Source organism: Liolophura sinensis, chromosome 1, assembly GCF_032854445.1.
Source record: "Liolophura sinensis isolate JHLJ2023 chromosome 1, CUHK_Ljap_v2, whole genome shotgun sequence".
Taxonomy (NCBI): Eukaryota; Metazoa; Mollusca; class Polyplacophora; order Chitonida; family Chitonidae; genus Liolophura; species Liolophura sinensis.
In genome coordinates this window covers 60,738,028-60,765,714 of record NC_088295.1, presented here as the reverse complement: position 1 = coordinate 60,765,714, position 27,687 = coordinate 60,738,028, and the positions used below count along the sequence as shown (strand labels likewise).

Genomic DNA, 27,687 nt, shown 5'->3' with positions numbered 1-27,687 from the left:
CTTATATATAGACATGGGGAAATGTGACAGGTTCTTACTACGGACATGTAGAAATGTGACAGATGTCAATTAGACGTGTTGAAGAGTGACAGATGCTTACGACAAACACGCGGAAATGCGACAGATGCTTACGGCAGACACGCGGAAATGCGACAGATGCTTACGACAGACACGCGGAAATGCGACAGATGCTTACAACATACACGAAAGAAATGTGACAAATACTTACTACAGATATGTAGAAATGTGACAGATATTTACTACAGACACGAGGAAATGTGTTTGGTGCCTGTTACACGCATGGAGAAATGTAGTTCTTGCTTGTTACAAACATAGGGAAATTTATCTCGCTGATGTTTACTTGTTTGTTGTGAAATGTTCAGGAATGGAACTTCCATCAGACAGCATGTCGGGTCCGTAGCCGATTGTCCATGCCAAACTCGAGTTGATTTGCCAGAGCATGGTTTTTAGACGTCTTTTTGATAGGTGAACATGGTATGGGCTGAATGCGTGTGTTACATGCTTTTGTCTCGTGGACGTAAATATGACCCTAGTTGTCACAATACCATCCACAGACTCTCATGTTACCCATTGTACCCAATAAACCTTGACAGAGGCATTACTTATGGATAACAATTCCTGGATTTATTGTGTTGCTGACGTTTCGATGTAGGTTCTTACATCGTTATCAAACCATATGACAGATGTTTGTTGCGTGACCACATCAGAGCCCATCCAGAACACCATCTCCAATGGAACACAGTTCATACCCTACAAAATAACCAGTCAAACTATAAAAGAAGGAAACTGCTGGAAGCCATCATGATCCGACGACACAATCCTCAGCTTAACCGAGACAGCGGGTACCACCTACCGAGCGCCTACAATGACCTCATCAGATTAGACAGTGATCGCCTTAAACCCTGAAGCCATTATTAACCCTGAAGTTACTATCTATATTACATTGTTGTCTGTTTTTGACACCACTCACTCTCTTACTGTATATATTTTGTCTTGTTTCTCTGTATGTTCATATGGTTTGATAACGATGTATGAACCTACATCGAAACGTCACCAACACAATAAATCCAAGAATTGTTATCCATAAGTAATGCCTCTGTCAATCTATACCATCCCAATTCCTAAATGCCTCTGAAAGAAACCCAATAAACCTGTCAGTACCCACTCGAGAAAGCTCTACGGCTCTCCGCTTCGATGGAGGAGGCGCCATTATTTCTAGGGGTGTTTACGATCACGCGGAAACACCGGTGTCACCAGCTTATGGGGACAATTTTCGTTACAATAACGGCTATGAAGGTCACACGACTGGCTAGGCTAGGCCTGCGACACCAGTGTTTCGGTATAATCGTTAATGCCATCGGTGGCTGCGAATACCACGTGATCTTAAAGCGCGCTCTGACTGATCACGCCATCCAACAAATCGTACAGAAATGATGCATAACCTATTTCATACAACTCGTACTGGACAAATTTTATGCGTCACTGGTCGGTCCAACTCCTATTTTCATAAGCTAACATTTGTCGTATAATTTAAGTTTTACACGATAAAACACATCGTTTGAACGGGCCTCAAGTGGATTTTGTCTCTTGAAACGAATAAATCCGTGTAGTGTGTCCCTGGCTTTAAGGCGATACAGTCATGATGAAGTCTTACTCTGGGTATGCTCAAACCGGGGAAACAGACGCATTTCTTGAATTTTTAAAAATCTATCTAGTGTGTCCGCGTCGGTGACGGCGTATTTCACAAGCGATCTTAATTGTCCGCTCCGAAATTCACTTTCCGACATGGAACATGTCGGATACTACCCAAAAAGACAAATTACTCTCTGCCCGCTTAGTGTGTCCATTCCAGCGAATTTCACCAACCGAGAATACCAAGCAGACAAAATGGAATTGTTCAGCCGTGGCGTTTTATTTGCGTCACATGATTTACTAGGTAATATGACATGACTCTATGATCAAGACGGATGCAAAAATCCGCTAATCTGGGTGTCTGCAACCCATGCTGCGAATATCGCCAACGTGTTACGCTAACGGACAAGTTCGTCGCTCTAAGCGAAAAAATCCGCCTAGTGTGTCTTCAGCCTTAAGCAGTTATTTCACTTATGTGACGGAAGAAAGTAGAAATCCATAGGTTTATTGCACTTTGACCTCAACTAAGGAGATGCTTTCGAATCTGTGTCTCGGTAGTACGTTTTTGTCAAGATGTGGACAACTTGTCTGGCTCTTACAGCGAACTGAGGTCGCGTGCAAGACAAATAAGCTGTCGGACCTTGAATTAGATCAAACTTCTTGAACTAGACAATTCACCTTTATATATCTTTTCTGATTGTCATCAAACAATTTTCCAAATAAAATGTGTAATATTTCATCTTCTTAGTAATGGTAACTCGGGTGACCCTGACGAACCCTCCACATACCGTGCTAGCCGGTCAACCCACCAACTTTACCTGTGTGCCCTGGGCCAGTAAACCTCAGGCCTGTGTAAGGTCATACATACGGAGATCCGGTAATGTCCGGGAAATAGACCCACGTGACTGTAACCGGAACTCCAGCTCGGTGCAGACCACAACCCGGACATTTACATTTACTGCTACGGCCGAGGAGAACGGAGCTGAACTGTACTGTGACGCCTCCAACAGTGTGACGGATCCTCCTGTACGCTCACAAGTCTACACACTCAATGTACAGTGTGAGTGTTCACATAAATAACAACAATCATATTATGCATATTTTGTTAGTTCTAGGAACAAATGTGTCGTACTATGTGTTAATGCGGCTACATGTGTCATGAACTGAAGACAAATTTTGTTTTCTATCCGTTTATCGTGGAACTCAATAACAATGATAGTTGAATATTCAAATTTACATGTACCAGTCATCTAATTTACAATTATAGTGTGTTTCTAGAATGAGAAGGCGCCACTTTTGTTAATATCAACTGTGCATTTTGTACAAACTAACATGCATGTATTACATGTGTGTTAAGCAGGTTCAATATATATATATTATATATATATATATATATATATATATATATATATATATATATATATATATATATATATATATATATATATATATATATATATATATTACATGCAACTAACTCAGAATTGTCCATGTTTCGCTCAACCTCAAACGACGATATGCCAATCCATCTTACTTTATATATAAACTTGTTTTCTGTAACTTAATAACCTGCAGACTGCAGATAATAACCTAATTAATTCAGCTAGTATCCTTGATTTCTCAGGATAAGAAATGGATTTGCATGTACGTAGCCTGTTTGTATATGTGTAAAATATACAGCAGTTTATATATTTTGTATAGATCCTCCACAGATTGGCGTCAGCGTGTCAGGCTATGTTAACAACACAGCCGTGGAGTCTGGACAACAAGTGACCTTGACCTGCCAGGTGGGAAAGGGGAATCCCCAAACAACACTCGCCTGGTCTTCGGGGTGTGGTCAGACAAACACAGTCCCTGGTAACGATGGAAGCCAGCAGATCAATAGCAGTATAACCGTCGGTCCGTCCCAGAACCAGAAGACGTGTGTGTGTAAGGGGAGTCAAAACGGGACGTTATCAAGATGGACAGGGCAGAAAAGCATAACATTCAATGTGTTGTGTACGTTTAAACATTTTTACATTTTAGTTACTTGTGTATCGATCAGTTTTATACTCCTTTAAATCTATGGCACTATGTAAAGTTCAACAAAAGACAGTAAATGTATGTAGGTAAAATGTATGTATTAATGTATGTGTGTATTTATGTATGTATGTGTGTGTGTATAGGCCCTGTGTACATGTATGTGTGCTTGTATCCGTGTATCTATGTATGCGCGTGTGTAGGCCCTATGTACATGTATGTATGTATGTATATATGTATCTATGTATTCTCGGTGACAACACTAAATATCCCAACAGGTGTTTTTAATTTAATGATTATTTGCTTGGCACAATGACTCCATATGATTGATTATAATTGTCAATTGCCAATCTTTTTGTCAAGTATAGATTTTTCTAGGCGATGATAAATACAAAGCTTGAGTGATTGTATTTATTTATTTATTTATTTATTTGTTAGACTGGTGTTTTACGCTGCATTCAAGAATATTTTATTTATACGACCGTGTCTACATGTAGCATACAGTCTCGTACATAAAATATACGTTATGTGCGTACAGGCACTCGTGACAGAGTGTTAAAAATATCGTGAAGTAATTTTCCACCACTATAGATTTATTTATTTATTTGATTAGTGTTTTACGCCGTTCTCAAGAATATTTCCACCACCATAGAACATCTTGTACTTTGATCGTAGGTACTAACATAACATACAAGTATACACATGTAGTCGAAGATAAAATAACAGAGATTTTTTCCACATAAAATCATTAATTTATTATTACGGTGTCATACAACAGTGCAAGAAGAATAAATCGTCGTAGATTTTACACATTTCCTTTATAACTGATTCCCCTTTGACATACAACTCATATCTACGCGTACTAGAGCGTGTGCATTTGTATTGCCTTTGGACATGATAAGGCTTCCCATGCTGGTACATGTCTTTTCTAGCACACAATTTTTTCTCAATGTGCAAACGACCTAGTTAAATTATGAACTCAGGAGAAGTGGGTTTTTCTATTATTATTTTTCTCTAAATTTTATAGGTTTTAAACTTGATCATTTCTTTTTATTCTTGTCTTTTTAATGTGTTATCTTGTTAGCACGATTTCTAAAAAGATAAACATTTTAGAAGTGAGACCTTCCAAATTTGATACTGGCCCTCTCCTAACTGATTAAACGTTGGATATCATGTTATGTTTTTCGTCGTTTTCCGTCAGTGTGCAGTTAGTCTTTCTGCTTTACCAAAAATGGTGTATAAATGTGTTATAAGCTCGGATACCGTTCTGATTTCTCTTTCTTTCTACCAGGCAATGAATTAGGTGTGTTAGAAATTCTCCACTCTATATTGACTGTATAGGAATTAAGACTTTTTTGTTCGGCTGATTGCAAAGTTCACGCTGGAGTACAGACAGGGAGGTCCACAATAAAGTATATATGCTGTATTTGTGTTTCACAATATTTTATTACATATAAAGACATTTGGCGCGTACATACAGACCGTTACAATGATGGTATTACATTTATATCGTATAATGCCCAAATTCCAAATAATTATATCAAGATGACTATTATATTCAAAACCTCTCATGGGAAAATGATGCATATAAGCACCATGTGGTGGGCTATTTGTGTTTCTATTGACCGTAATATATGTCATGTTTGTTTATGTTTGTAGTCGGGCCTGACAGTATACAGCTCCGAGCAGATTCCGGACAATCGGGAAACACAGTCACAGTCACAGAAAACACCAACGTGACATTTACATGTAACGCCAGTGAATCCAATCCTGCTGCCGTCCTCTCCTGGAAAAACAACAGCAGTCCTATATCAGCAGCAGAGATATCAGAGGTCAGCTCACCGCCAGGGCACAATCACGGTTGCCTGACAACACAAAGGTACAAAGTGAGGGTTGATCGATTACAGGATGGTGACGTCATCAGATGTGGAGCTCGGAGATCTGGTATTCGAAGCAGTAAACGTGTATCTTCCAACCTAACATTGGATGTCAGGTGTAAGTCTTTCTTCATTATGAATGCAGCTTTAATATGAACATCTTTATAATTTGTTGATTGGTCATAATGTCCATGTATGTTTTTTTTTAATTTCTGTTGTTTCAGACTACATATTACAGCATAGTCCAAACCGTATGCCATTAAGTAAGGCTATACTAAACATTTCCCCACTGGAAAGTGCACTCAACGGACCAATGACGAAGGGTAAAACGACGAGGGATGAGCCCAGGCCAAATATGTAGCAGTTCTAACCCTAAGACGACATATCTAAAATACTTCTTATCACATAAAGAAGACCATTTCCAACAGATGTATGGCAAAATACAAAACACGTAGACTTATGTGCATTAATTAAATGGGGGAGGGACTGTCAACACATAAAAGTGAAAAATAAATAAATTTTTTTGTTAAAGTAGAAGAAAACCTAAAATGATGCAAAGACCATCAAAACGTATTTGCAACTATGATCTTTAATATTTTTTTGATTTTTTTTCATGAGAAAAGGGTATTTGAAAATATTTTTTTTTGTATGGTGGGTATTTGTGACCAACTTTTGGTATTTATCGTTGTTGCATAATAATATTCTAAACAAGGATGTTATACTTGTCTAATAAATTTATTTCAGTGTAAATTTGTTGCTTATATCGAAACATATGCATTTAACCTAAATTATGATAATATTTATGAGCATATTAAAATTTAAATATGATCCAAATGTTGGTTTTAAAACATTTGTTAGCTGAAAAGAGCAAATTCTAGTGCAAATATATTGATTAAACCTGTGTTACATCCTCCTTTATGACATTATTAAACAAAGACTTATAAATACCAAAATGTGCTCCCAAATACCCACTATACAAACATTATTTTCAAGTGTTTTTTCTCGTTAAGGAAAATAGGAAAAATATTGAAGACCACGTGTAAGAATAATTTCTCCCACTCCTTCATCTGAACTTCATGTCATTTTTATATTTTCTCCACCTTTAAGATTAAACGTGGAGAGGGAGTAAAAGTGTATCCCAGCTCATTAGGCTATGGTCCAGACTCTTATGATGACACAAGACCCCTCGATGGTCCGTGGCCCGATTGCCGTAAAGACGCTGCCATGAGAGTAAAACTGACAATAATGAAACGATTATTTAAAGTTTAATATTGAATTTCAAAGTTTAAAAGCTCGGGTTCCAGCCAGAAGAGCGCATGCATGGTATCAGATCATCATCTTAATTTCGACTGAAAAAGGCTGAATTAAACATTCACTTCACGTTCAGCATGAGGAAGGTCCCTGTCTGCATTTCTTTGAGACTGAGAATATCTGGTGTAAAGTGTGGAAATGTAAACTAACATTACGGCGTGCATCGTGTGTTCTACCTTCACTTTTACTAAAGATCCGAACAAAGCATGTATTTTCATTTATCTCTATGTATCAAAAAGTTTACTCCCGAGACATGTTCAGCTTTGTGTCAGTTTTGTTGTTCATCAGTTTCTAACTCTTAATTGAAATGGACATGCATGGGTTATTTCACTTACTTCTTCGAACTCAGTACGGTTGTCTTCTGTAGTGTTTTCCATATGGACTCAAATACGGGTTTAAGACTTGTGAACAATATTAATCCATATTGTTGATTTGCTTTTGATCGCGAAAAAAACCCCAATATTTTGTCTCACAAGCGATGTATCTCTTCCAGTAAAAACAAAATTTAGATCAACAATACTTATCACGAAATAGCTGTATACCATATTTAGGCGTATGGACTCAATTATACTCGTATATCCCTGAATCACAATGTAATGGACGAAGTTACCCCTGAACAACTTTCCTTTTTGTCTCAGGTATGCATTTTTCATGCAAGAATTATATGACTATATCATCAGTTTAGCTGCATAACAGACAACACACTTCGACGTTAACATTTTCAGGGCGTTTATCGGATTTTAATGCGATTTTGACCAAGTGAAACAAAATTATAACACAGTTTGGGTTAACTTATGAATTAGAAACACACTGTAGATAACTTCATGTTCGTTTTCTCATGTGTCTTTTTCTTAGTAGTGCACTAATTGATAACTGCTTATTTTTCCAGACGAGCCCATGTTTACCAGCTGTAATACATCGTACATTTTCGTGGAAAATGTCACAGCTGAGCTCTCCTGTACTACCTGGGCTAAGCCTGAGCCCACGATAAGCTGGAGTCGCGGAGCTCAGCCGAGTAACGTGAGCGTGACAAATCACAGATATACGTCTGTGGTCAGGTTCAGCAAGATCAGCAGGACTGACTCTGGAATCTACACCGTGACAGCTAACAATAGTGTGGGGAGAGGAGCAGAGAGGACAGTCAATGTCACTGTGTACTGTAAGTGTTCTTTTTGACATAGTAAATCATTATGATTATCATAAATTCGACTTTTCCAGTTTCTCAAAAGTTAGTTTCGTATTACATCATTAAATTGTATATTTGACGTCTTGTGGATCTTTGATGTCACGTATCAGTTGGCGGTCACTATTCACCATTGATTATGTTTAGTTGACAATTACAGCGACTAAGATTTCCACATTCAGGGTATGTTAGTGTATATGAAAATGCCCACGTAGATAAGAAAAACCATGATTAAGGATAAACATCTTTTAAGGATATTGAAATGCTTGAATTTTTAACATGAACTGTCCAACGTGAATTAATACATCTCAAGGAGAAAGTCACACAGCGTGGTACATATACGTGATACGTGGTGTGTGATAAAACACATACAGTCACTTGTATTACATATGACTTTGAATAATAAAAAGACTCAGATGTGATTAAATATGTCATAGTATCAACTAAAGCTCTCGGTGGTTAGATCACGCGGTTGGGTCAGGGTTTTGCTCCGAGTACATGAGAAATATGGGTGAGTTTCGGACACTGAGGTTTTTTTTTACAAATAAATCTGAAATCAGTCGAATTAGGGAAACCATCTTGAGTAAACTCCCTTAATTACAAACAAGCAAATACTATACTTGACCGAACACTTTGCGCCAAGAAAGGGTATTTTTAGACACAAGTAAAGATCATAAAAAATCATATTGAAACTTTTGAGTTTTCCACATGATATCATCCTACCTTATAAATAATCCTTCAAAGACCTTTTTCAAGGACCAACATATATCCCAGAACGTAAAGCAACTGTCTTAGCCTTCCACGACATTTTAGGTCAAATACAATAAGCCGAGTAGTGCTGTACCCATGTTGTGATTGTCAATTCAAACCGGGCATCTCTTTCTAAGGACATTTGAAATGTTTTTCCCGTTGAATTTTCCAAGATGCCCCGAATGTTTCTGTGGTTCTGGTGTCAGAAGAAAATGTCACAGAAGGAAACCCTCTGCAGTTGGAATGTCGTGCTGAAGCTGCTCCACAAAACTACACCTACTCTTCCTGGAGTCGCACCATTGGAGACCATCTTTTACCACTGACAAACAACAGCCATGAGAAATCTCTGTCCCTAAGCAATGTAACCTTCAGAGATCTGGGTGTATACCGGTGTGGAGCTAGTAACGGGTTTGGAGACGTTCAGTGGGGACAACTGGAAATTAAGGTTCGAGGTAAGGTGTTGAGGATATCACTGGCTGTTATCACCAATTGCTATTCTGAATTCTATTCACGGGATCTTATAGCATCGAAAGGATAATTTATTGTGGTCACCTGTGATAATAGCCAAACTTGGCTGTCACAAACTCTTCTGCCAGGCCATGTATCAACATTTACTTTATTTATATATATATTTGCACACTTTTTATTTCACTATACCTGAAATAAAAATCTGTTTCTTTGAGGAACTTATCAACAACTTAAGACAAAAAATAACAATTAACATAGATCACCAGCGCTGGGCCTGCAAAGCTGCAGATAGGTGTCAAGACCAGTGTGGGGAGAAAAACTATTTCTCGTCACTGTCACTGTAGATTATTAGCTCCGGGCCTGCCAAACTGCAGGTAGGTATCAAGACGAGTGTGGAGAGAAAAAATCTATTCTCGTAACTGTCACTCATAATCCGCTAGACTGACTGCGTCATCCGGTATCGCTCAACATAGCTTTAAAAATGTATATTATGTACAGAGCGAAACCGTGCCAAATTCTCCACCGATACCTCCATCATTTTATGAATGTACAATTCTTGTTAGTATATGAGCGAAATTCGTTGATCATATCGCCCAATCCCTTATCTGTACACGTTTTTATAGGGATCATATGCAGCTCCGTGCCTACTGTTTAAATATATTTGTCGCAAAACAGTTTTACTTATTTGATTTTCAGGCTGCAACTAAAGCGATGCACACGTAGCGGGATGTAGACTAGGTCATACAATGGCTTCTGTAAAAGAATGGGTAATGCATGGATTTGTCAATGCTTTGTAGGTTTTTTTGGTTCATAATACCGGCAGATTTCCATAGCACGAAGTCACCCGGCAAGGGTTCCGAGGCCGACAAGATAGGCAAACCGCCAAAGTTTTCTTAAATGTTTTTTTAATGGAACTAGATAACATATTATTTTTTCAAATGCAGATGACAGAAAAAAATAACATAAATATTGTTTCTAGGGAACATTTAGTGTGAAAATAAAGAGTTGCAGATCTCTTTAAACATCATCAACACTCTAATCAACATTAAACAAAATGTTAAGAATAAATCACCACTAATGACGTTGATTCCAAATAAACCTGCGTGTGTCGCACATGCAAGGTCAATGTTGTCTTGTGGTAACTGTGTACACTCCTCACAGCGCATGTGCTGATCTCAACACTCGTTTTATATCACTGTCACCACCAGACAAGCTTGACCTTTGGACCGATGCGACGCACGTAGACTTCTTTATCACTCGTGTTAGCAAAAAAACTGTTTGTTACAATGATGTTGTGGATACTTTAGATAAAACAAAGGCATATGTATTAAGTATTATTAGAAACAAATGTTGAGATATCACTGCCTCATCACCGTGATCTCAATGACCTGGGCGTTGTTCATGTTTGTCATAAAATGTTCAGTATAAACAAGATGTAACTGAATAGAAATGTGTGTAAATATCACATCAAAAGACCCCTAGAAACGCCTGTGCTTTGTGTGTTTGATTTATAGGTGAACGAAAAAACCGTCATCGCAGTAAACCAACCTCTGTTGTTTGTCATACTATGTTCAGTGTGAACGAAATTGCGGGAGTATCACATCAAAAGACCCTTAGAGGCTTCTATCTACAGCTAACTCAACTCAACTATCTACAGTTTAATTCTCTCGCATGATGGACACACATGCACACTGTAACGACAGAGGACAAACGATCTTTAACAAACACTGAATTGGGCATGTGGTCACCTGAGCTTCTCTGCCTGATGTTGTAAGCAAGGTGCGCTTGTCCCCATGTTGTGTATCATAGGGATTGATAGGCCAGCATCTTGTCCTCTCACCCATTAAACTCTTTCAACCCATTTGCCGGTGTGATAACAGAGATCCGTAATACACAGATACATAAATACCTTGATGAGTGGGAGGTTTTCCATCTGCAGAATTAGTTGTTAAATAAATCAGTTTTCAGGAATATTCTACACTGACTTCCTGTAATGAATTGTAATTTCAGCGTGTGTGTTAACTGATGAGAATTCAACATTCTAATTTCTAACGACGTGTTTGCCTTGGGGATACTCGTACTTGGTTGTACACGTACCTCAAACCTCAGTGACTTTTGTTTTCCTTTTCAAATTAACCCTACCCGATAGCTTAGTTATTAAAGCGTCCCGTCTGAGAGTTATATCCAGGGTCAATACCAAAGACTTTAAAACAGGAAGTTGTAGCTTACTGGTTTGGCGTGCAACGAACGGTTGAGCCGAATCAGTATAATGGCTCGGGTAGCGCGGCTTACTTGCCTTCAGTAAGTCGTCACAGTAAAGCAGTACTAGACATCAAAGAGCTGTGAGAATCCCTCGTACAACAAGGAGGCACCCTACATGCTCTCTGAGTACTCCTTCGTCCTCATATGACTGAAAAATTGTTATGTATGACGTTAAACTTTAAGAACCCACACTCTAACTAATTTTCAAATTTCGTACCATTTCATTATTCATTTTCCCTGAGGTTGCTTTAAAAGGAATTGTGTTTATGGAACAGGCAGTGTGCACAGAGATTCTGACCTGTCTTACAAATAGTATACATATGGTGTGTTTAAAATGGTTTCCATTCAGAATGAAGCATGCTTTTCGTGTACTTTTTAATAAGTTAAAATGTCTTTTTTGAAAAAACACATTTTTGGGAGATTAAAAAAATCAGTAATAGAGAACAACCGAAAATAAAAGGTCAATGTTGTAGAAAGTATCAGAAAGTATTTTTTTTACCAGGCACGCATTTATTATATTATTTATTATTAATCATTAATATTTATTATTTAAATACCCACCGCCATCCCCCAACCCGAAAAAAAAAGATAAAAAAAACAAAACATTTACACGCGTTCTGTTTCACATATTGGATAGAAAAGCACGAGCTATTATTCGTTGTAGTTTAACCTCTGGTCGACTCACTATTTATTCACTTCTTGCACAGAATGAAATAAAATTGCAGATGAAATATTACACCATTTCAAGCGGATAGAAGGCTGAACTCCGCATATATATGGATGTTATCTACAAAGTTCACATCACCCAATACATCGGTGATCATGAATTGCCTGTACACGACAGTTAATGATGTTTGATTCATTTACTGCTATGTCTTTCAATGTATGAGGAATTAGAAAGTGTGCCGATATAGACATCAACCGACACAGTAGTGAAGAAAGTGTTGATATATTAACATTAAGGGGTGCTGGTAATTTGCCATTTTAACATTTGCTTTACTATCTTGGTCCGTCTTATTTATTTAATTGTATAGATGTTTTGTTAGCTGTAGACAACTGTAGAACCTTTCTTGGTTCTCTGGTGGTTTGTGTTAAAAGGGAAATGCCCTTGTGATGATTGACACGGAACATACAATGGAGTTGACGACCCTTATATAAATGTCTCTTTTGACGCATAGAATTATGTGTTCCATTATTATAGTCTTGATTAACGTATTATATACGTGATAATGGGCCTCTTTCTGGATTTTATCTTTTGACCTTTAAGAAAAATAAACTAATAAATAAACCGAGCATAATAAATTGGGGATAATTTCTTATAAGATACGGCCATCAAAGCTACAAATATGCCGGCGTGGTTAACGCAGATGTATACTTTATTCTTCTCCATTTACTTCCCCAGCTCGACCACAGTTCCCCGAACAAATCAACCGACAGGCAGCAGCCCTTGGTGAAAGTATCAAACTGATGTTTAAGTTTGTGTCTTATCCAGCCTATGTGAGCCTCACGTGGTACAAAGTTATCAATGGTACAGCTGAAAAACTAACCGTCTCTAACTCATCCGGGAGCAAATACCGAAGTCGCGTGACGGATGCTAACCACGAGTTTCTGTTTAACAAGGCCAAAGTCCAGCTTTCAGGTCACGTGGCGGAACTAGAAATCTCTGACGTTAAACGTGATGATTTTGGGGAATACAAATTTGTTGCTGAAAATGACGTGGGATCTTCTGAGACCATCATATCTTTAAACTTAAGAGGTAATGTATTTTTCTTACTGGAGAAGGTAAAATTTGAAGGTTACTCAGCTGAATAACTCACTGAATACTTCTTTCACCCACGTGCACACACTTCACAGATCTCCTTCGTGTACGGGAAACAGTCCTGAATACTGCAATAAACACCAGTCAAATAACTAAACATACATGGTATAGAAATAAATTGCCAGTCACCGCATTTAGATAAAGTTTGCATGCTCAGGTCATAGTCTTTCAATAGTATGAAGAATATTATATATACATCTGCACTGAAACTAAAACTAACGTAGGTGTATTGCAAGACAAATGTACAACTACTTTTAGCTGGGAAAATTCACACCTTTTGTGAAGTCGTTATGTCACAAAGGACATAAAGCTAATTACTAGAAACATGCTATATGAAAAAATAAAAGATGGATATATAGTATAAAAAAAGAAAAAAAGTAAAATTTCTTCTTCAAATACATAATGCACTCCAAACATTCATGCAGAAGCTATAAGCCTGTCTTATACATTTCTCAGCGTCTACCTGGCCGAGGGCTTTAGAACGCCAGCGCTGAACAATGATCCCCATGCCTTCAACCTATGTGGTCGCTGTCCAGCTCACGCTGGCTTCTTCTTCGGCCATACGTGAAAAGGTCTTCCAGCAACCTGTGGGTTTCCCCGAGGCCTGCTCGGCTTCTTCCCAATAATGCTGGTCACCGTCGTATAAGTGAAATATGCTTAAATATGGCGCCAAACACCAATCAAACACATAAATACACATGTCCCCACATTGTTTCATTGTGAATGTGTTGCTAAATCTGATAAAACCCATTTAGTGTTCCTGGCACCGGTACTGAACTTGTCTACGTCGACGATCGATTTAATCATACAAAATGGAAATTCAAAATGTTGGAAACTTTTTTTGAATTTTCGAACAGAATTTGTACAACAATTATTAATTGCTGTTTAAGAACCATATAATGCATCTTCAGCTTAAAATATTTGAAGCAATTGATGCACATAACAAAAGTTCGAAACTTGATTAATATCCTTATTCGTTGTCCTTGTCCACCTATTTTATCAACCACATTTTGTGAAAACCGTATGGCCAATGTGACGTGGATTTCCTCTTTCAATGGCGGTTCTACTCAGACGTTTAAACTCCTGTACAAAAAGAAGGGTGGCCATTGGGTTGAATTACCTGGTAACATAACAGACCCTGGAGAGGATATAGCTGTGAGCCAGGTGATTGAGGGTCTAGAAAAGAGGGGAGAATACAGCTTCAGGGTGTACGGTGTCAACAGGTGGAATAAAAAAGTGACACCATAGAGACGAGTTGTACAGTTATAGGTAAATGTGAAGGGCAATAAAAGCAATAAAACAGAAACACAAATTTACACACTTCATATAGACATGGTTCAGTCGGTACCGAGTCAGGTAGTAACAAAGATGACATAGAGAAGGTGAACGATTAAAAGTACGTGTACATGTATATCTGAAAACGATGAACATTTTAGTACTAAATATTCTACTGGTTCTAAAAGTAGAAGTATCTTTTGAAAAACAAATATTATGGTATAACAAGAGAGGGGCCTTTGTGTTAGAATTATAAATAGGTGAATAAAGAATAGCTCAATAATAACGGGAATACATGGAATCCAAACGACAAGAAGATTCGATAATTTTACATTTGTCGAAATACGACCTCATTCAAGCAACCACAACCTCACATGTGTTTCTTTGCCACCTGAGTGTTGTTTGTGTTCTACCAGCAGAGTATTACATGTATACTCGTTGTTGCGCATAAGCCGCCCTCTACACTCGCTTTATATCACTGCCACCACGAGACAAGCTAGACCTTTAGCGCACTTAGGCTGTTTTATGTTTAGCTGCATCAATGTGCGGAAGTACTTGATCAGCATTCATTCAATAAAGTAGTTTCAGATGTTAACTGGAATGGTATTGTGCATACTTCAAATAAAGATTTATTTATTTATTTGATTGGTATTTTACGCCGTACTCAAGAATATTTCACTTATATGACGGCGGCCAGCGCGGGGGAAACACCCAACGACCCTCCGCAGGTTGGTAACAGACCTTCCCACTTACGGCCAGAGAGGAAGTCAGTATGCACTGAACTCTCAGCGACGATTAAATATAGACAATGTGAGCCTAGGAGTTATTATTTTAAACACAGGTTGAGGGAGATTTTGTGTTTTCTGAAATCACTTCTTGCCTTATCACGGAGTCCCTGATGACTTTGGCGCTGTTTATTATTTCTGCAGAAACTTTTCTAGTGGTGACAGTGATGAAAAGGGTGTGGTTTGTGCGCCATAAGAAGCATGAGTAATGCCCCTTGTTTTTACCCCGGTTTACTCAGTGGGTTGATTTCACACGTTCACTGTCTAATATACTCAACCGTTATTTCGTGCAACAGGTATTATTGACTCAACAATCTAATTATAGATGTAAAAAAAACATAAAATTGTGGTAAACATGTATGAATTTAAAAATCAGCTTGCCTTAAAATTTATTTTGAACAACATTTACCATTTCTTTTATTAACGTATTCATAAAAGTGTATATACATGTACAATGCAGACTTCCTTCAAACAAAAGAACAAAAGAACCCCGGTGCCTTAACCGTCTTCCTGGCAGGCGGCCTCCCTGGAGCTATCGTTTTACTGGCAGTTGTGCTTCTAGTTGTGGTCATCTTCCGAAGGCGAAAGCAAGGTAATGACGTACGCTGAAAACAAAACCGTATTAATTTAAATAGCCAAGGGCATATAAGCCATGGAGGTAGTACATGGAGAAGCAAAAATGCCTTTGAATAAAAATTGCATTGTTGCAGTATTACAGCTTTGTTATCTATATTCTTGTTACTGTTGCTTTTTTGTTGTTTTGTATAGTACTAACGGATATCAGATGACCTGTTGAATCATTGGATTATTTTTCTTAGTGCGGAGTAGACTGTATTTGAAACCGTTAATAACTCTCTTTTTTGTTTATTAACTGGTGTATTATTAGCCATATTCTTCTTACCATGCGCATGTATATTTTCTGACTTCCAATTTATTGTATTCCTAGTGAATCTTTGAGTTTTTTTTTCGAATGAGTTTTGTTTATGCATAACTTAAAACTTATGGTAGGAACAGCAGTGATATCGCGGCATGAGCCCTGGTGACATATTCTTCTTACCATGTAAATGTATATTTTCTGACTCCCAATTCATTGTATTCCTTGTGAATCTTTGGGGTGGTGGGGGCAAAATAATTCTTCTTATGTATAACTTAAACCTTGTGGTAGAAACAACAGTGAGATTGCGGTATGAGCATTGATGTTTTGAAAGCCAGTGCTAAAACTTGCGTAAATATGTTGAAAACATCAATGCAAATGTCACGCTTTCCATGATGTAGTCATCGTGATGTACTGTTCATGTTTCCAACAAACAAGAGAACCGGTAACAAATAAATATGGAAATTATTCATGTTAACATACATACACATCTTGGATGTCAAGAAATGTAACGCCTCTGTGTGTACTCTTTCAGGTAGCCAGTCTTCAGGAAAAACAGAGTAAGTTTGACCTTTAGATGAATTATTTGTGTGACATATAATCACTTAATGTAAGTTTAACTGAGCTCTCTACGTAGGTACACGCCTTTAAATAAACAGTTGTATGATCGTAATACACCAGAGTTCTGTCGATTAATATTTGAGTATAATTACTGGAGAGTCTTATTTTATCTAACAGACAGATGAGAACGAACGACGTATCAAATGGTGTGCCATCAACCAGACATTATGAAAACGTTCCAGGTGAGAAGTGTGCATTATGTGAAAGACAATGGTTTGTCTTCTAGTTGTGGTTATCTTCAGTGGGCGAAAGCAAAGTTATGACGAACTTTGAAAAAAAAATCTTATTAATTCAGATAGCAAAGGGTATATAAGCGGTAGATGGACAAACAGTTGTACAGATTGCGGTATGAGCATTGATGTTTTGCAGTCCAGTGCTAAATGTTTTGAATCAAATTTTAAACACATCAAACCAAATGTCACTTTTTCCATGATGTAGTCTTTTGTAATGTACTGTTCATGTTTGCAAGAAATAAGAGTACCCGTACCAAATAAATGTGGAAATAATGTAAGTAAACATGCATACATTGTGTATACACATCTTGGATGTCATTATATAAAACGCTTCCGTGTGTTCTCTTTCAGGTAGCCGTTCCTCTGGAGAAACAGAGTAAGTTTGACCAGCACATGAATTATTTGTGTGACATATAACGACTTAATGTAAGTATAACTGAGCTCTCGACGTAGGTGTCAAAATATAATAATATTAATATTAATGACAGACGATTCAGTTATACACGCCTTTAAATAAACAAGTGTATAATCGTAACACACCAGAGTTGTGTAGATTAATACTTTAGTATTATCAGTCTCATTTTATCTGACAGGCAGATGAGACCGGATGAGGTATCAAATGGTGAGCAATCAACCAGACATTACGAAAACGTTCCAGGTGAGAAGTGTGCATTATGTGAAAGACAATGGTTTATCTTCTAGTAGTGGTCATCTACCGTGGGCGAAAGCAAAGTTATGACGAACTTTGAAGAAAAAATCTTATTAATTTAAATAGCAAAGAGCATATAGGCCATAGATGGACAATTAGTAGTACAATGAGAAGCGAAAAATTACTTTTAAAAATGCCTGTTTGCGGTATTATGGCTTTGTTATCTATACTCTTGCTAGTGTTACTTTACTGTTTTGTGTAGTACTAACTGATGTCAGTTGACTTGTTTGGCGTGAATCATTCCAGTGAATGGAACGCCAATAATAAAATATCTTTCTGTGTGTCAATTGATCTGTTGAGCCATTTGATTATTTTTCTTAGTCCGCAGTAAACTGTACGATTTATTAGAAACCGTTGTTTTTGTCTTTTTTTTGTTTATTAACCTAACTATTTTAGCCATATTTCCTGACTCCAAATTTATTGTATTCATGGTTAATCTTAGTTTTTTTTTTCGAATCAATTCTGTTTATATAAAACTTAAAACGTAAAGTTGAAATAAGAGTTAAATTAAGGTATGAGCATTAGTGTTTTAAAAGCCAGTGCTAAATATTTTTGATAAAATTTTGAAAACATCAATGCAAATGTCACTCTTTTTTTGATGTTGTCTTTTGTAATGTACCGTTCCTGTATCCAAGAAACAAGAGTACCGGTACAAATAAGTATATCAATTATTTAAGTAAACATACATTCATTGTCTTCACACACCTTGGCTGTCAAGAAATGTGTGTTGAGCGCAGTACTCAAGTATTTTAACTATAACAATGACGTTCAGATTTGTGGGTTTAAACAACAACATTTGGTATGCCATGTTACTTGACTGAACATTGGCACCTCGTGTTCAGGGGGCCTACTCATTTTGTCTCATTTTTTCATTTTGAAAAATCCTTTTACATACGAGTTTGCCTTTTTGAACCTTACGTCTGTTATTTATACATACATACATACACTAGCTGTTATCGGAGGGTACAGTGGGACGTACGTTTCCGAAAATCCTCACAATACTTAAGACGGATAGGCCTTTATTTAATTAAAAACAAAGTAGCAATTAAAAATAAATTATTTTTTCACAGGTATTGGGTTTCCAACAAACGAACAGTAAGTAAAATGCATAAATACACTGCGGAACCAATCGTCACTTGCGTTTTACACACTGAAACATTAGAGTAACAGTTGAGACTAACATACTACCTTTAATATTTGGGCAGTAACAATCAACACTTCACTGTTAAAAAGATCTGGTCAATTGGACCGAAAAAAATTTGATTGCCTACAGCCAAATAAAGTTTAGTCAAATGTCTGTATGCAGATTTGCAGCTAAGTCGCAAAATATTGGCTGAAATATCCTCAAGGGAAGGACGAAGTCCTGGGCACTGGTCATTATTTAGGAAAAATAGGTGACTGGTGTTCTGTCCAAAAACAGTGTTAGTCTTCGCTTTTCTTAGGCCAGTCGAAATGCCATTACCAAGGTCGCACTTTTATTTCCTGAAATGTTCCAGATGGAAAGACATCCACAAAGTAGTGTTTGGTTTTAGTCATTTCTCGCCTGTTGTACACCACAGGTGTAAATGTTCAGAAACAGCTCGAAATATCTACAACTGATACAAGTAATAATAATAAAAAAGTGAAAAGAACCATGTACAGCTGAATTATTTTATTCCTTCTGAAATAATGAGTACTTCAAAAAAAATTCACTGAAGTTCAATCAGACATAGAGTCTTACACTGACACTAAACTTTTCCGTGAGCATGATGACAATACATCCAGATGGTAATAAAAGATAGCAGGCAAAATAAAAGAGAAACAAAACAATGAGTTAATATATATATATCTCAGGAAATGTACACAAAGTTCATGCCTGGAGTAAGCTGGTAGTCGAAAATGATCTGACAATATTTGAAGCAGTTATTGCATGAAAACCAATGATAAAGAATCAGTTGATTCGTTAAATATGAGAAATTTATGCGTGAAATGAACTGACTTTCAGACTTGACTTGAGCCAGATGTAACCCCTTGCGTTTATCTTCCTGCTATTATCCTTTTCATATCCATGACAACGGGTTATGATGACAAAATTGAAGATGGGCCCTTCACTCAGCTTTGAAACACCAATCACTCTGTGTCCCAGTAGAACAAAATCGTTACTTTTACCTTGTCACACTGTCTTCAGCTAACCTGCCTCAATTTCTCGTCGCGGTTTGGTTCTTTTTAACTGCTTTTAACCATGCTGGTCCAATCCGTTTTATTTTGAATGTTTCCATCAATTTTAAAGCCATTCACAGACTCGTGGCGCAAACATGTTCTCCACATAATATAGCTAAAATATTGCCGTCATTTCTTCCATAAAGTTACCATAAAGCTGACAATATTTTTCCGCCGACCAGTTTTTTTTTTCTTTGATCAAAATATTTTACTCTCATGATTTTGGTTGGCTGTGATAATCCCTTCGACCAAAATTTTCGATCCTTAGTTCTTTGGTTAGAAATTTGTCGACCAAAGTTAGTTTGGTTGCAGTGAGCCGATCCTTGTAAAAGTGTTGACATTTAATTTACGTTTGATACCCAATCGGAGCCATTTTAAGTATTGAAGCCGTTAACAGACCACAGATAAGGGCGAAAATGAAAGTTTTTATGAATCTTAGTTTACTTGAACAAACACATTGTTACAGAAAATATAACTATTCACGTTTGTTTATAACTAGGCTCATAGTTAACATGCTAGGGTAATATATTATGTCTTGTGATAGACCAGTTTCTTTCGGGTTAAGACATATAATAGCTTTTGCACTCAATCATACATTTTGTGTAGTCTAATGTAGGTTTGATGTTACGTTGTCGCTTAAGATTCAAGTGAACAAGATGCTTCTTGATAATTGTCAATACATTCCCATCTCTTATTAGAACTACCAGAGCCTACGAAAAGGTGGATCTGATGCCCAACTCAGGTAAGTATATCCCGTTATAACAGTGTATGCTAATGCAAAATATGTGTAATTTTCATTCTTTCAATTTTTTACAAACGAAAAAGCTCACATGATTAAACCGTCTCTCTGATATCTCAGCAACACGTCAGCCCAATGGCACCCACATGAATCTTTGCATGGAAACGGACATTCATATGCCAGCCGTTAACCAGTATGTACGTACCAGATCAATAATCGCAGTACCAATTCCCAAAATGACGTTTGACACAAACCAACAAAAGCCTTTGATCTTATTGCCTGTCAGGTACTCCAGTTTTTATGATAAAATTCGACATAAACTTGAAAAAATGTCATCAAAGCGAATTTACAGTTCCGAAAATACGTATGTAAGGTTGTCAATAGAAACTGGAGAAATTCTTACTTTGGTTGGCGAAAACATTAGAAGATACAGGGAATAGGTAACAAACGTCTAATGAGGCTCACTGGTCGTCTACAAGGTGGAGCAAATCGTCCGTACTTTATCGCACAGCTGGGCCCCTTACGTATTTAAATAAGAATATAATTCATTTTAGTAGCAATACAAGTGATCATAAATCGCCATAGCTTATAGCGTAATTCAAAAAAACCCGGAGGCCACTACTTTAATGGGCAACAAGATTCACTTCACTTTGTAATGAACTGGTGAACCCCATTCTTATGATTTATAGACTCCTGAATATGTTAGAGCAAGTCCTCGTCTCCAGTGTTGCCCTCGATACTCATGTATGTCCAGTATACCCCAAATACAATTTACTGGTGTTTTTTATTTATAGAGCAATCGTGGGTTTTGTCTTCAATAGTGCTTAGTGGTCAGTGAAACGAGGTACAAATAAGCACTTGTGTTCACAGGAGTTTTCGTCCACAGCTTAATCGCGTCTATGGCGAAATTCCATATATTTATTCATGTACATTACAGTGTATCACCTTTATTTCCAGAAGAAGCAGCACGGGTCTATTCAGAATTAAATACAGCAAGGAAAACCAGCAAAGCTGCAAAAGGTCAGTTTTATAGCTGCTGGCAAACCTTTATGTTTGCTCATTAATGTTTTTGTTGTTATTTTTTTCAATCTCAGAAAAAAGTGGAGATTTGCCAACATTTTAACAGCGAAAGTATAACGTTCCTTTCATATCAAACATCACAAATTTGTCATAAGTAGATTTTTGTGCATTGCAATACGTTGTGCGTCAAACGCCGCCTATCTGCCAGCGGAAAAGGAAAAGAACAAGAGGCACATGAAAAATATTTTATTACAATTAATGTTTACCTCCAGAGGTTCCAGTCTATGATGAAGTCAACAAAACTGAAAGCCGTTAAGAAAACAGGTTGGATTTTCATAAACACTACATGGTTGACATTTTATTTCTGCCAAGCGTTTATTATTATATTATTATAAACTGCTCCACTGAGCGTTATGTGCTTGTCTCTCGATGCTTGTTTACCATTTGTACTTTCCATTAAGTCTCATTTAAAACCAGACGAGAAATGTTTTGCTAAGCAAAAGAGACATGCTCAGTAATTGCTGTAATCATACTTGAAGCTAGGTGTCTTTATGTGCTAAAGGTGTTCTATTTATTTTTTTTAATCCAATTACATTTTGGGATTATTTGACAGGAAAATCTAAGCAAGGAAAAATATATGCATCTAAAAAATATGCAGCAGTGCGGACAAATTAACAGGATATATACACCCAAAGCTTGCCAAAAAATCGCAGCTGCAGACGTGACTCTGAACTGTAAATATTTGTAGATTATTTTGGCATTATGGTCTAATACAACTCCAGGCTTTAGTGTCACCGTTCTTATATTTAGAAGACTTCCCAAGCCTTGTTTTTAACGGACAATAGTTTGATAACTTTCGAAGTAATGTTAATGTGATGTATTTCCCCACAGTCGGGTATAATATATCAGGAATACACATGTACAAAAAAGAGCATTTTTTGGTATTGTCTTATTTTAAACCAAATTGTTGTATGTTCGGTATTATTTTCGTATTCCAATTAAACGTGTACATAAATTATAACCCTGTTTAGAATTTAAAACGGTTGACCATAGCTTTTTTCCACATTTGAAAGGGTTTGGAATGTTTACTAGATATTACCTCTGTTTATTCAGGTTAACAGGTGTAGTAATTGTGCCCCTTAATTTAATTCATTTGGGAGAAAATAGAAACTATGAGACAAATTACTTGTACATGTGTATTATGAAAGCCGACAAATGTAAAATATAAAATAAATAAGACTAACCTTTGAGCCACCGGCTTGGAATTAAGAATATAGTTTATAGAAGACAAATTAATTCTGCTATTAGGAAACAGATGTGCTTTTAAAGTAGTTACATATGTATGTACAATGTAGATATACTTACTGTCTTATGCTCTACGGCAGCCAACAATGGACCGCCAGAGGTCGGTACAGAGTTCAGTCGTTTAGATGTTATCATGTTTTTGTTGAGTTTACATCCACCACCAGCCTACTTTATTTTATTACACTTCGTGGAAATTTAGAGTTTTCTAAGTCTGTTTGATTCCCCTGCACACTAAACACTTTACATCTGCGTTACAAGCACAATCTTCTGTTTTACCACACACATTTTACGTTAATGCAAAGAATATTAGAGATATTAGTGTCCGTAATTTAAGGGCACATTTGACAAACTAATATATCACTAGATATAATGTCAATCATATGCAGGAATTTATAGTGATGACAAAAAAATAATAATATGTAATATTCTTTTTCATATTACACTAGCCAAACTTTGAGGTAAAACAACTGAATAAATCGAACTGTAACAGTTTAAGCAGTATTGTGATCAATGGCCATGAGTATATTAATTATTATATATATATTTATATATATTCTACTCACGATAATGTAGATAAAATGTATTCTAAGATAAACAGTTTCCTTCAGCTAGGTTACACGTTTATGTGTCTCTTTGTCTTTACACAGGCAAAATTTCTGTGAACACCTTTGCCAATGCGGCTTTTGCTGGGGATGAAGTGATGTATTATAACTCCGGACATGATGACCGTTTGGAAACTGCAGACCAGACCAGGTACACGTTTGCTGTTTTCACGCGTTTGTAATTCAGATATATGTACAGAGACATCTGATTATACATGTCGACAGTAATCTACGGCTATCTGCTTAGCCTGAATGTGACAGTTGTAAGTACAGGGGCACATTTATTTGAGGTGCAACGAAATGAGGTGGTATAAAACTATACAATGTACGTGTATATTATTATCTAACAGTCCGCCTCGAAGCCGAGAGATCAAACCCAGGTCGGGTCATACCAAAGGCTTTGAAATGGTACTTGCTTCTGCTTTGCTTGGCGCTAAGCATTGAGAGGTTAGAGCAAGGGAACATAATTGGTTGGCCCGGTTGACTAGGTGTAGCGTCATACATGATGTCTTCGGCATGATGATTCCGTGGCGGCAGCGAATGGGACGTCATTCACAGCGTCATCACCACCTGTCTTGCTATGTCACCTTACCCAGAATTTCAAATTCATCATTAAAACTCATATCTGCACCTCATGGCAGGGAAAAAAGACTCTATACCCTAAAACACAGAGAGTTACAGTCCCAAGAGACCACGGTGCCAATAGGGTACGGATTCCATATGAACGAGAGAAAGTCCGACGAAGGGAAGCAACTCTGCAGTAAACGTGGTAAAACGTAGTGTGACAATATGATACAGTTTTCAGGTAATAGGATACTAACGTGGAAACAGTTTAGATTTTAACTATGCTCAAATATGTCCGCGGTAACAGAAAAGATAAATTAGCGTTCGAGGACAGAACGCACAGTTCTAAGACAATACAGTTTGAACAGGTTCACTAATTGGTTAAGGGTTTGTCGTACAAAATTGATCTGCCGATATTTTAATCGTTATTCTCTGTTAAATATAAACTGTTACAGATGAAAGGTCCCCGTGTACTGGTGTACGTAGACGTGAAGTTCGTAGACGCGAAATCCATCATACACTCTGCTGTGAACACGACCTACACCAGCATTGCCTTTGAGGAGGGAAATGTCAGTCGTATATGGCTCTATGAAGAGTGCGGTCATCAGAGTTCCTAAAGTTAAATAGCTTAATAAATCAAAGCACAACCCCATTCCTCCTCAGTCAACGAGCGGAACGCCTTTAGTTTGGAACGCAACAGTTTCATATACTTTAGGCGCGTCCACAAGGTAAGATGAAATGATGAGATGCACTATATCATGCTTTTGTTATATTGGATAAATGACTCGAAAAAAAATCCCCTTTTTTCTGGATTCGAAAAATGCATAAAGAAGGTACTGCAAGAAGTACAGTCATCTGTACATCTCCGCTTGGGACTTCTCTACTCTATACTACAATTCTTCACACCGATTTAATTGATAGAATTTCATCACTAAATGTATTCGTGTTTAATAGAATTGGTCACCTCTACAGTAACTACAACAAAGCCTTCAGTTCCACTGCATACAAGGGTTACCATTCATGGGATGTTTCGTTGTTCAGCAAATTGCTTGAGTTTCTCATTAATATCTATGAGAAATTCAGGGAAACCATGTACTAACAGTGTGTAGGTATTCCATTGGGTACCAACTGGGTACCTTCTTGGCTGACCTATACCTGTTCTTGTATGAATACAACTATATGCAGAAACTATTAGGGAGTGCTCCTCACCGGGTCCGATCTTTCTCATTCACGATCTGCTGGGTTTAAACAGTCCACATATCAATTTCAATCAACGTCACAGGTTAATGCTGTGAAAACTGGAGTGTCAGGGTTGTTCCACAGGACGCCTTCACTCCAGGTTCTTAGGTGAGTATAATCCTCTTGTAAGTAAATTTGGACATAGCGTCTGGCGTTTCCGGCGCGCTGCTTTATGATAGTGTCTAATACGGCTTTGTCCGGTACTGGGTCTGTGTATTCGTCGTGTTGAACTGGATCGCAGCTTTGGATATATGAACAGCTGCAATTAAGCGGCAACTAAAATACATATTTTATTGTCGTCAACTTTGATGGTGCGAGTGCTGATTTCACTTGGTCGCCTGGAGCATGCCTTGCGCCTTTCCTGCGTCGAACTGTCGACTGCTTACCCGTGTATGATTCCTTCCTATTTTCGTATCTTATATACTTTCTTTGGTAGTTGGTTGCCTTGTGATTATTGGTTGACGGCTGGTATACGTCAGCATGGACGCATAGATTTATCCGTTTGTCGAATTCATCTAGTCAATACGGCACATTGCGCCTTGTGAACACGGCTTTATGCAGATATGTGTATCAATGGGTTATCTTCTCTTCTTTCCCTGCCACTTTGTGAACCATTAATTGGTAGGACAAACTTGTTAACTAGACGACTTAAGGCCATGTAGTAAGTTGACAACAAAGTATGTACTACTGAAAGCGATGTCATTAGATTCGGAATATAGTAGCCTATCCCTATACTCACTTTTGCCTGTAAATTACTCTGAAGTAAGCCTTGCCCTAAGCTGTAACACAAGCGCCCAAAATTCCCTTATATTGTACGTAATTTATTGTCCATTAACATTGAAATTATATTCATTATAATTAATACGGCCATTTGTCAACTTACCTAAGTTAGGATTTTATTCCAACTGTGAATGTACATGCGTAAACAATAGCGAATTACACGCCCCAAGCACAAAAAATATAGAGTGATGTTAATTGCAATATATTAAACGTCACTGGTCTAAAGTTACTCAAAATGTTGTATTGTCATCACATTTAACAAAAAATAACATTAAAACAGTGCAAAGGGAGCAGGCCTCGGGGATGCTTAGTCCACTAGCAGAATCCTGCTTTAAGCAGGAATAAAATATAATTAAGACGTACAGCATAAAATATGTATTGGAGAAAAACTAGAGCAGCGATGACAGTGTGATACCTGGCAAATGGTCACACGTAACAGGTGATCACGACCTGTTGTCAATTTACTTCAGTTAGTGTTTTATTCTAACTGTTCATGTAAATGCTTATACAGTAGCAATCTTAATACAACCAACTTTCGAAACCGCGAAGTAGGCATGTAACTTAAAACTATTTTTGGAGGCCATTAAAAAAAAAAGAAGAAAAAAGTTAATTGGGGCGCCGGCCCCAACCAAGGTCAAACAATGAAATTTTGATGCTTGAAGTCATACATGTATTTCCTAAATGGGTATTTCCTTCGCGTTAGCGGAACTTGTTTTCTATTCTCTTTTTTGTCATAAAAAGAGAAAAGATTTAAGTAAACATTTAAACAATATAACCCATGCGTCCGAACAAGTATTCGTATGCTAACCGCCAACCAATACAAGCAAGGCCAATTCCCAAAATGGCGTTTAACACAAATCACCAAACAACTAAGAAAGTATATAATGGAGCGATATACTTATACACAAGACAGGAATCATGCAAAGAGAAGCAGTCATCAGTTTTCAGTGATGTTGGAGAGACTCCAGGTATGTGCTGGGTGACTGAGTGAAATCAGTATTGAATGCTATAACCTAATAGAAGTTGTTCATAGCAAGTGTCTCAGTTGCGCTTTGATTGCAACTGTTCATATATCCAACGTGGCAATCTTATTCAACTCGATGAATATACAGCGCCGAGGCTCCGTTTAAGAGGAATTAGACGTAATCTTGAAACAGAGCCAGAATTATACTCATTGTAAAATCTAAGAAACTTAGAGTGAAGGCATTTTATGGAATAACCTTGACACACAAGTTTTTCCTGTTATAACTTGTTACGTTGATTGAAATTGTCACACAACTAACAGCATCTAATAAATGACACTAGGCGAGATATGTACACGCCATATGAAAGACCCGTCGATATATTGCTGGTAAGGGTAATTTACATTGTCAAACTTGAAAGTATCCCTCTTGTCGTTG

General features: G+C 37.3%; 1 protein-coding gene across 1 annotated transcript; it reads left to right on the top strand.

Moving 5' to 3' along the window:
* The first annotated feature begins 2,403 nt into the window (after positions 1 to 2,403).
* Positions 2,404 to 24,789, top strand: LOC135462924 (nephrin-like). The gene is made up of 16 exons (XM_064740240.1): positions 2,404 to 2,713; positions 3,355 to 3,651; positions 5,332 to 5,667; positions 7,750 to 8,019; positions 8,967 to 9,245; positions 12,926 to 13,279; positions 15,863 to 15,994; positions 16,812 to 16,836; positions 17,015 to 17,079; positions 17,482 to 17,506; positions 17,724 to 17,788; positions 18,910 to 18,934; positions 20,737 to 20,780; positions 21,735 to 21,797; positions 23,750 to 23,855; positions 24,724 to 24,789. Exons 1-16 carry the CDS (start codon positions 2,404 to 2,406, stop codon positions 24,725 to 24,727), a joined length of 2,400 nt encoding a protein of 799 aa, XP_064596310.1. The 3' UTR covers positions 24,728 to 24,789.
* The last annotated feature ends 2,898 nt before the right edge of the window (positions 24,790 to 27,687 follow it).

What these genes read in the sequence shown, in the direction of transcription:
- LOC135462924 (XM_064740240.1), top strand. Translation starts at nt 2,404, where the DNA reads ATGGTAACTCGGGTGACCCTGACGAACCCTCCACATACCGTGCTAGCC. An exon ending in CTTCCGAAGGCGAAAGCAAG is followed by an intron (nt 15,995 to 16,811) that starts GTAATGACGTAC and finishes GTACTCTTTCAG; the next exon opens with GTAGCCAGTCTTCAGGAAAA. An exon ending in ACATTATGAAAACGTTCCAG is followed by an intron (nt 17,080 to 17,481) that starts GTGAGAAGTGTG and finishes GTTCTCTTTCAG; the next exon opens with GTAGCCGTTCCTCTGGAGAA.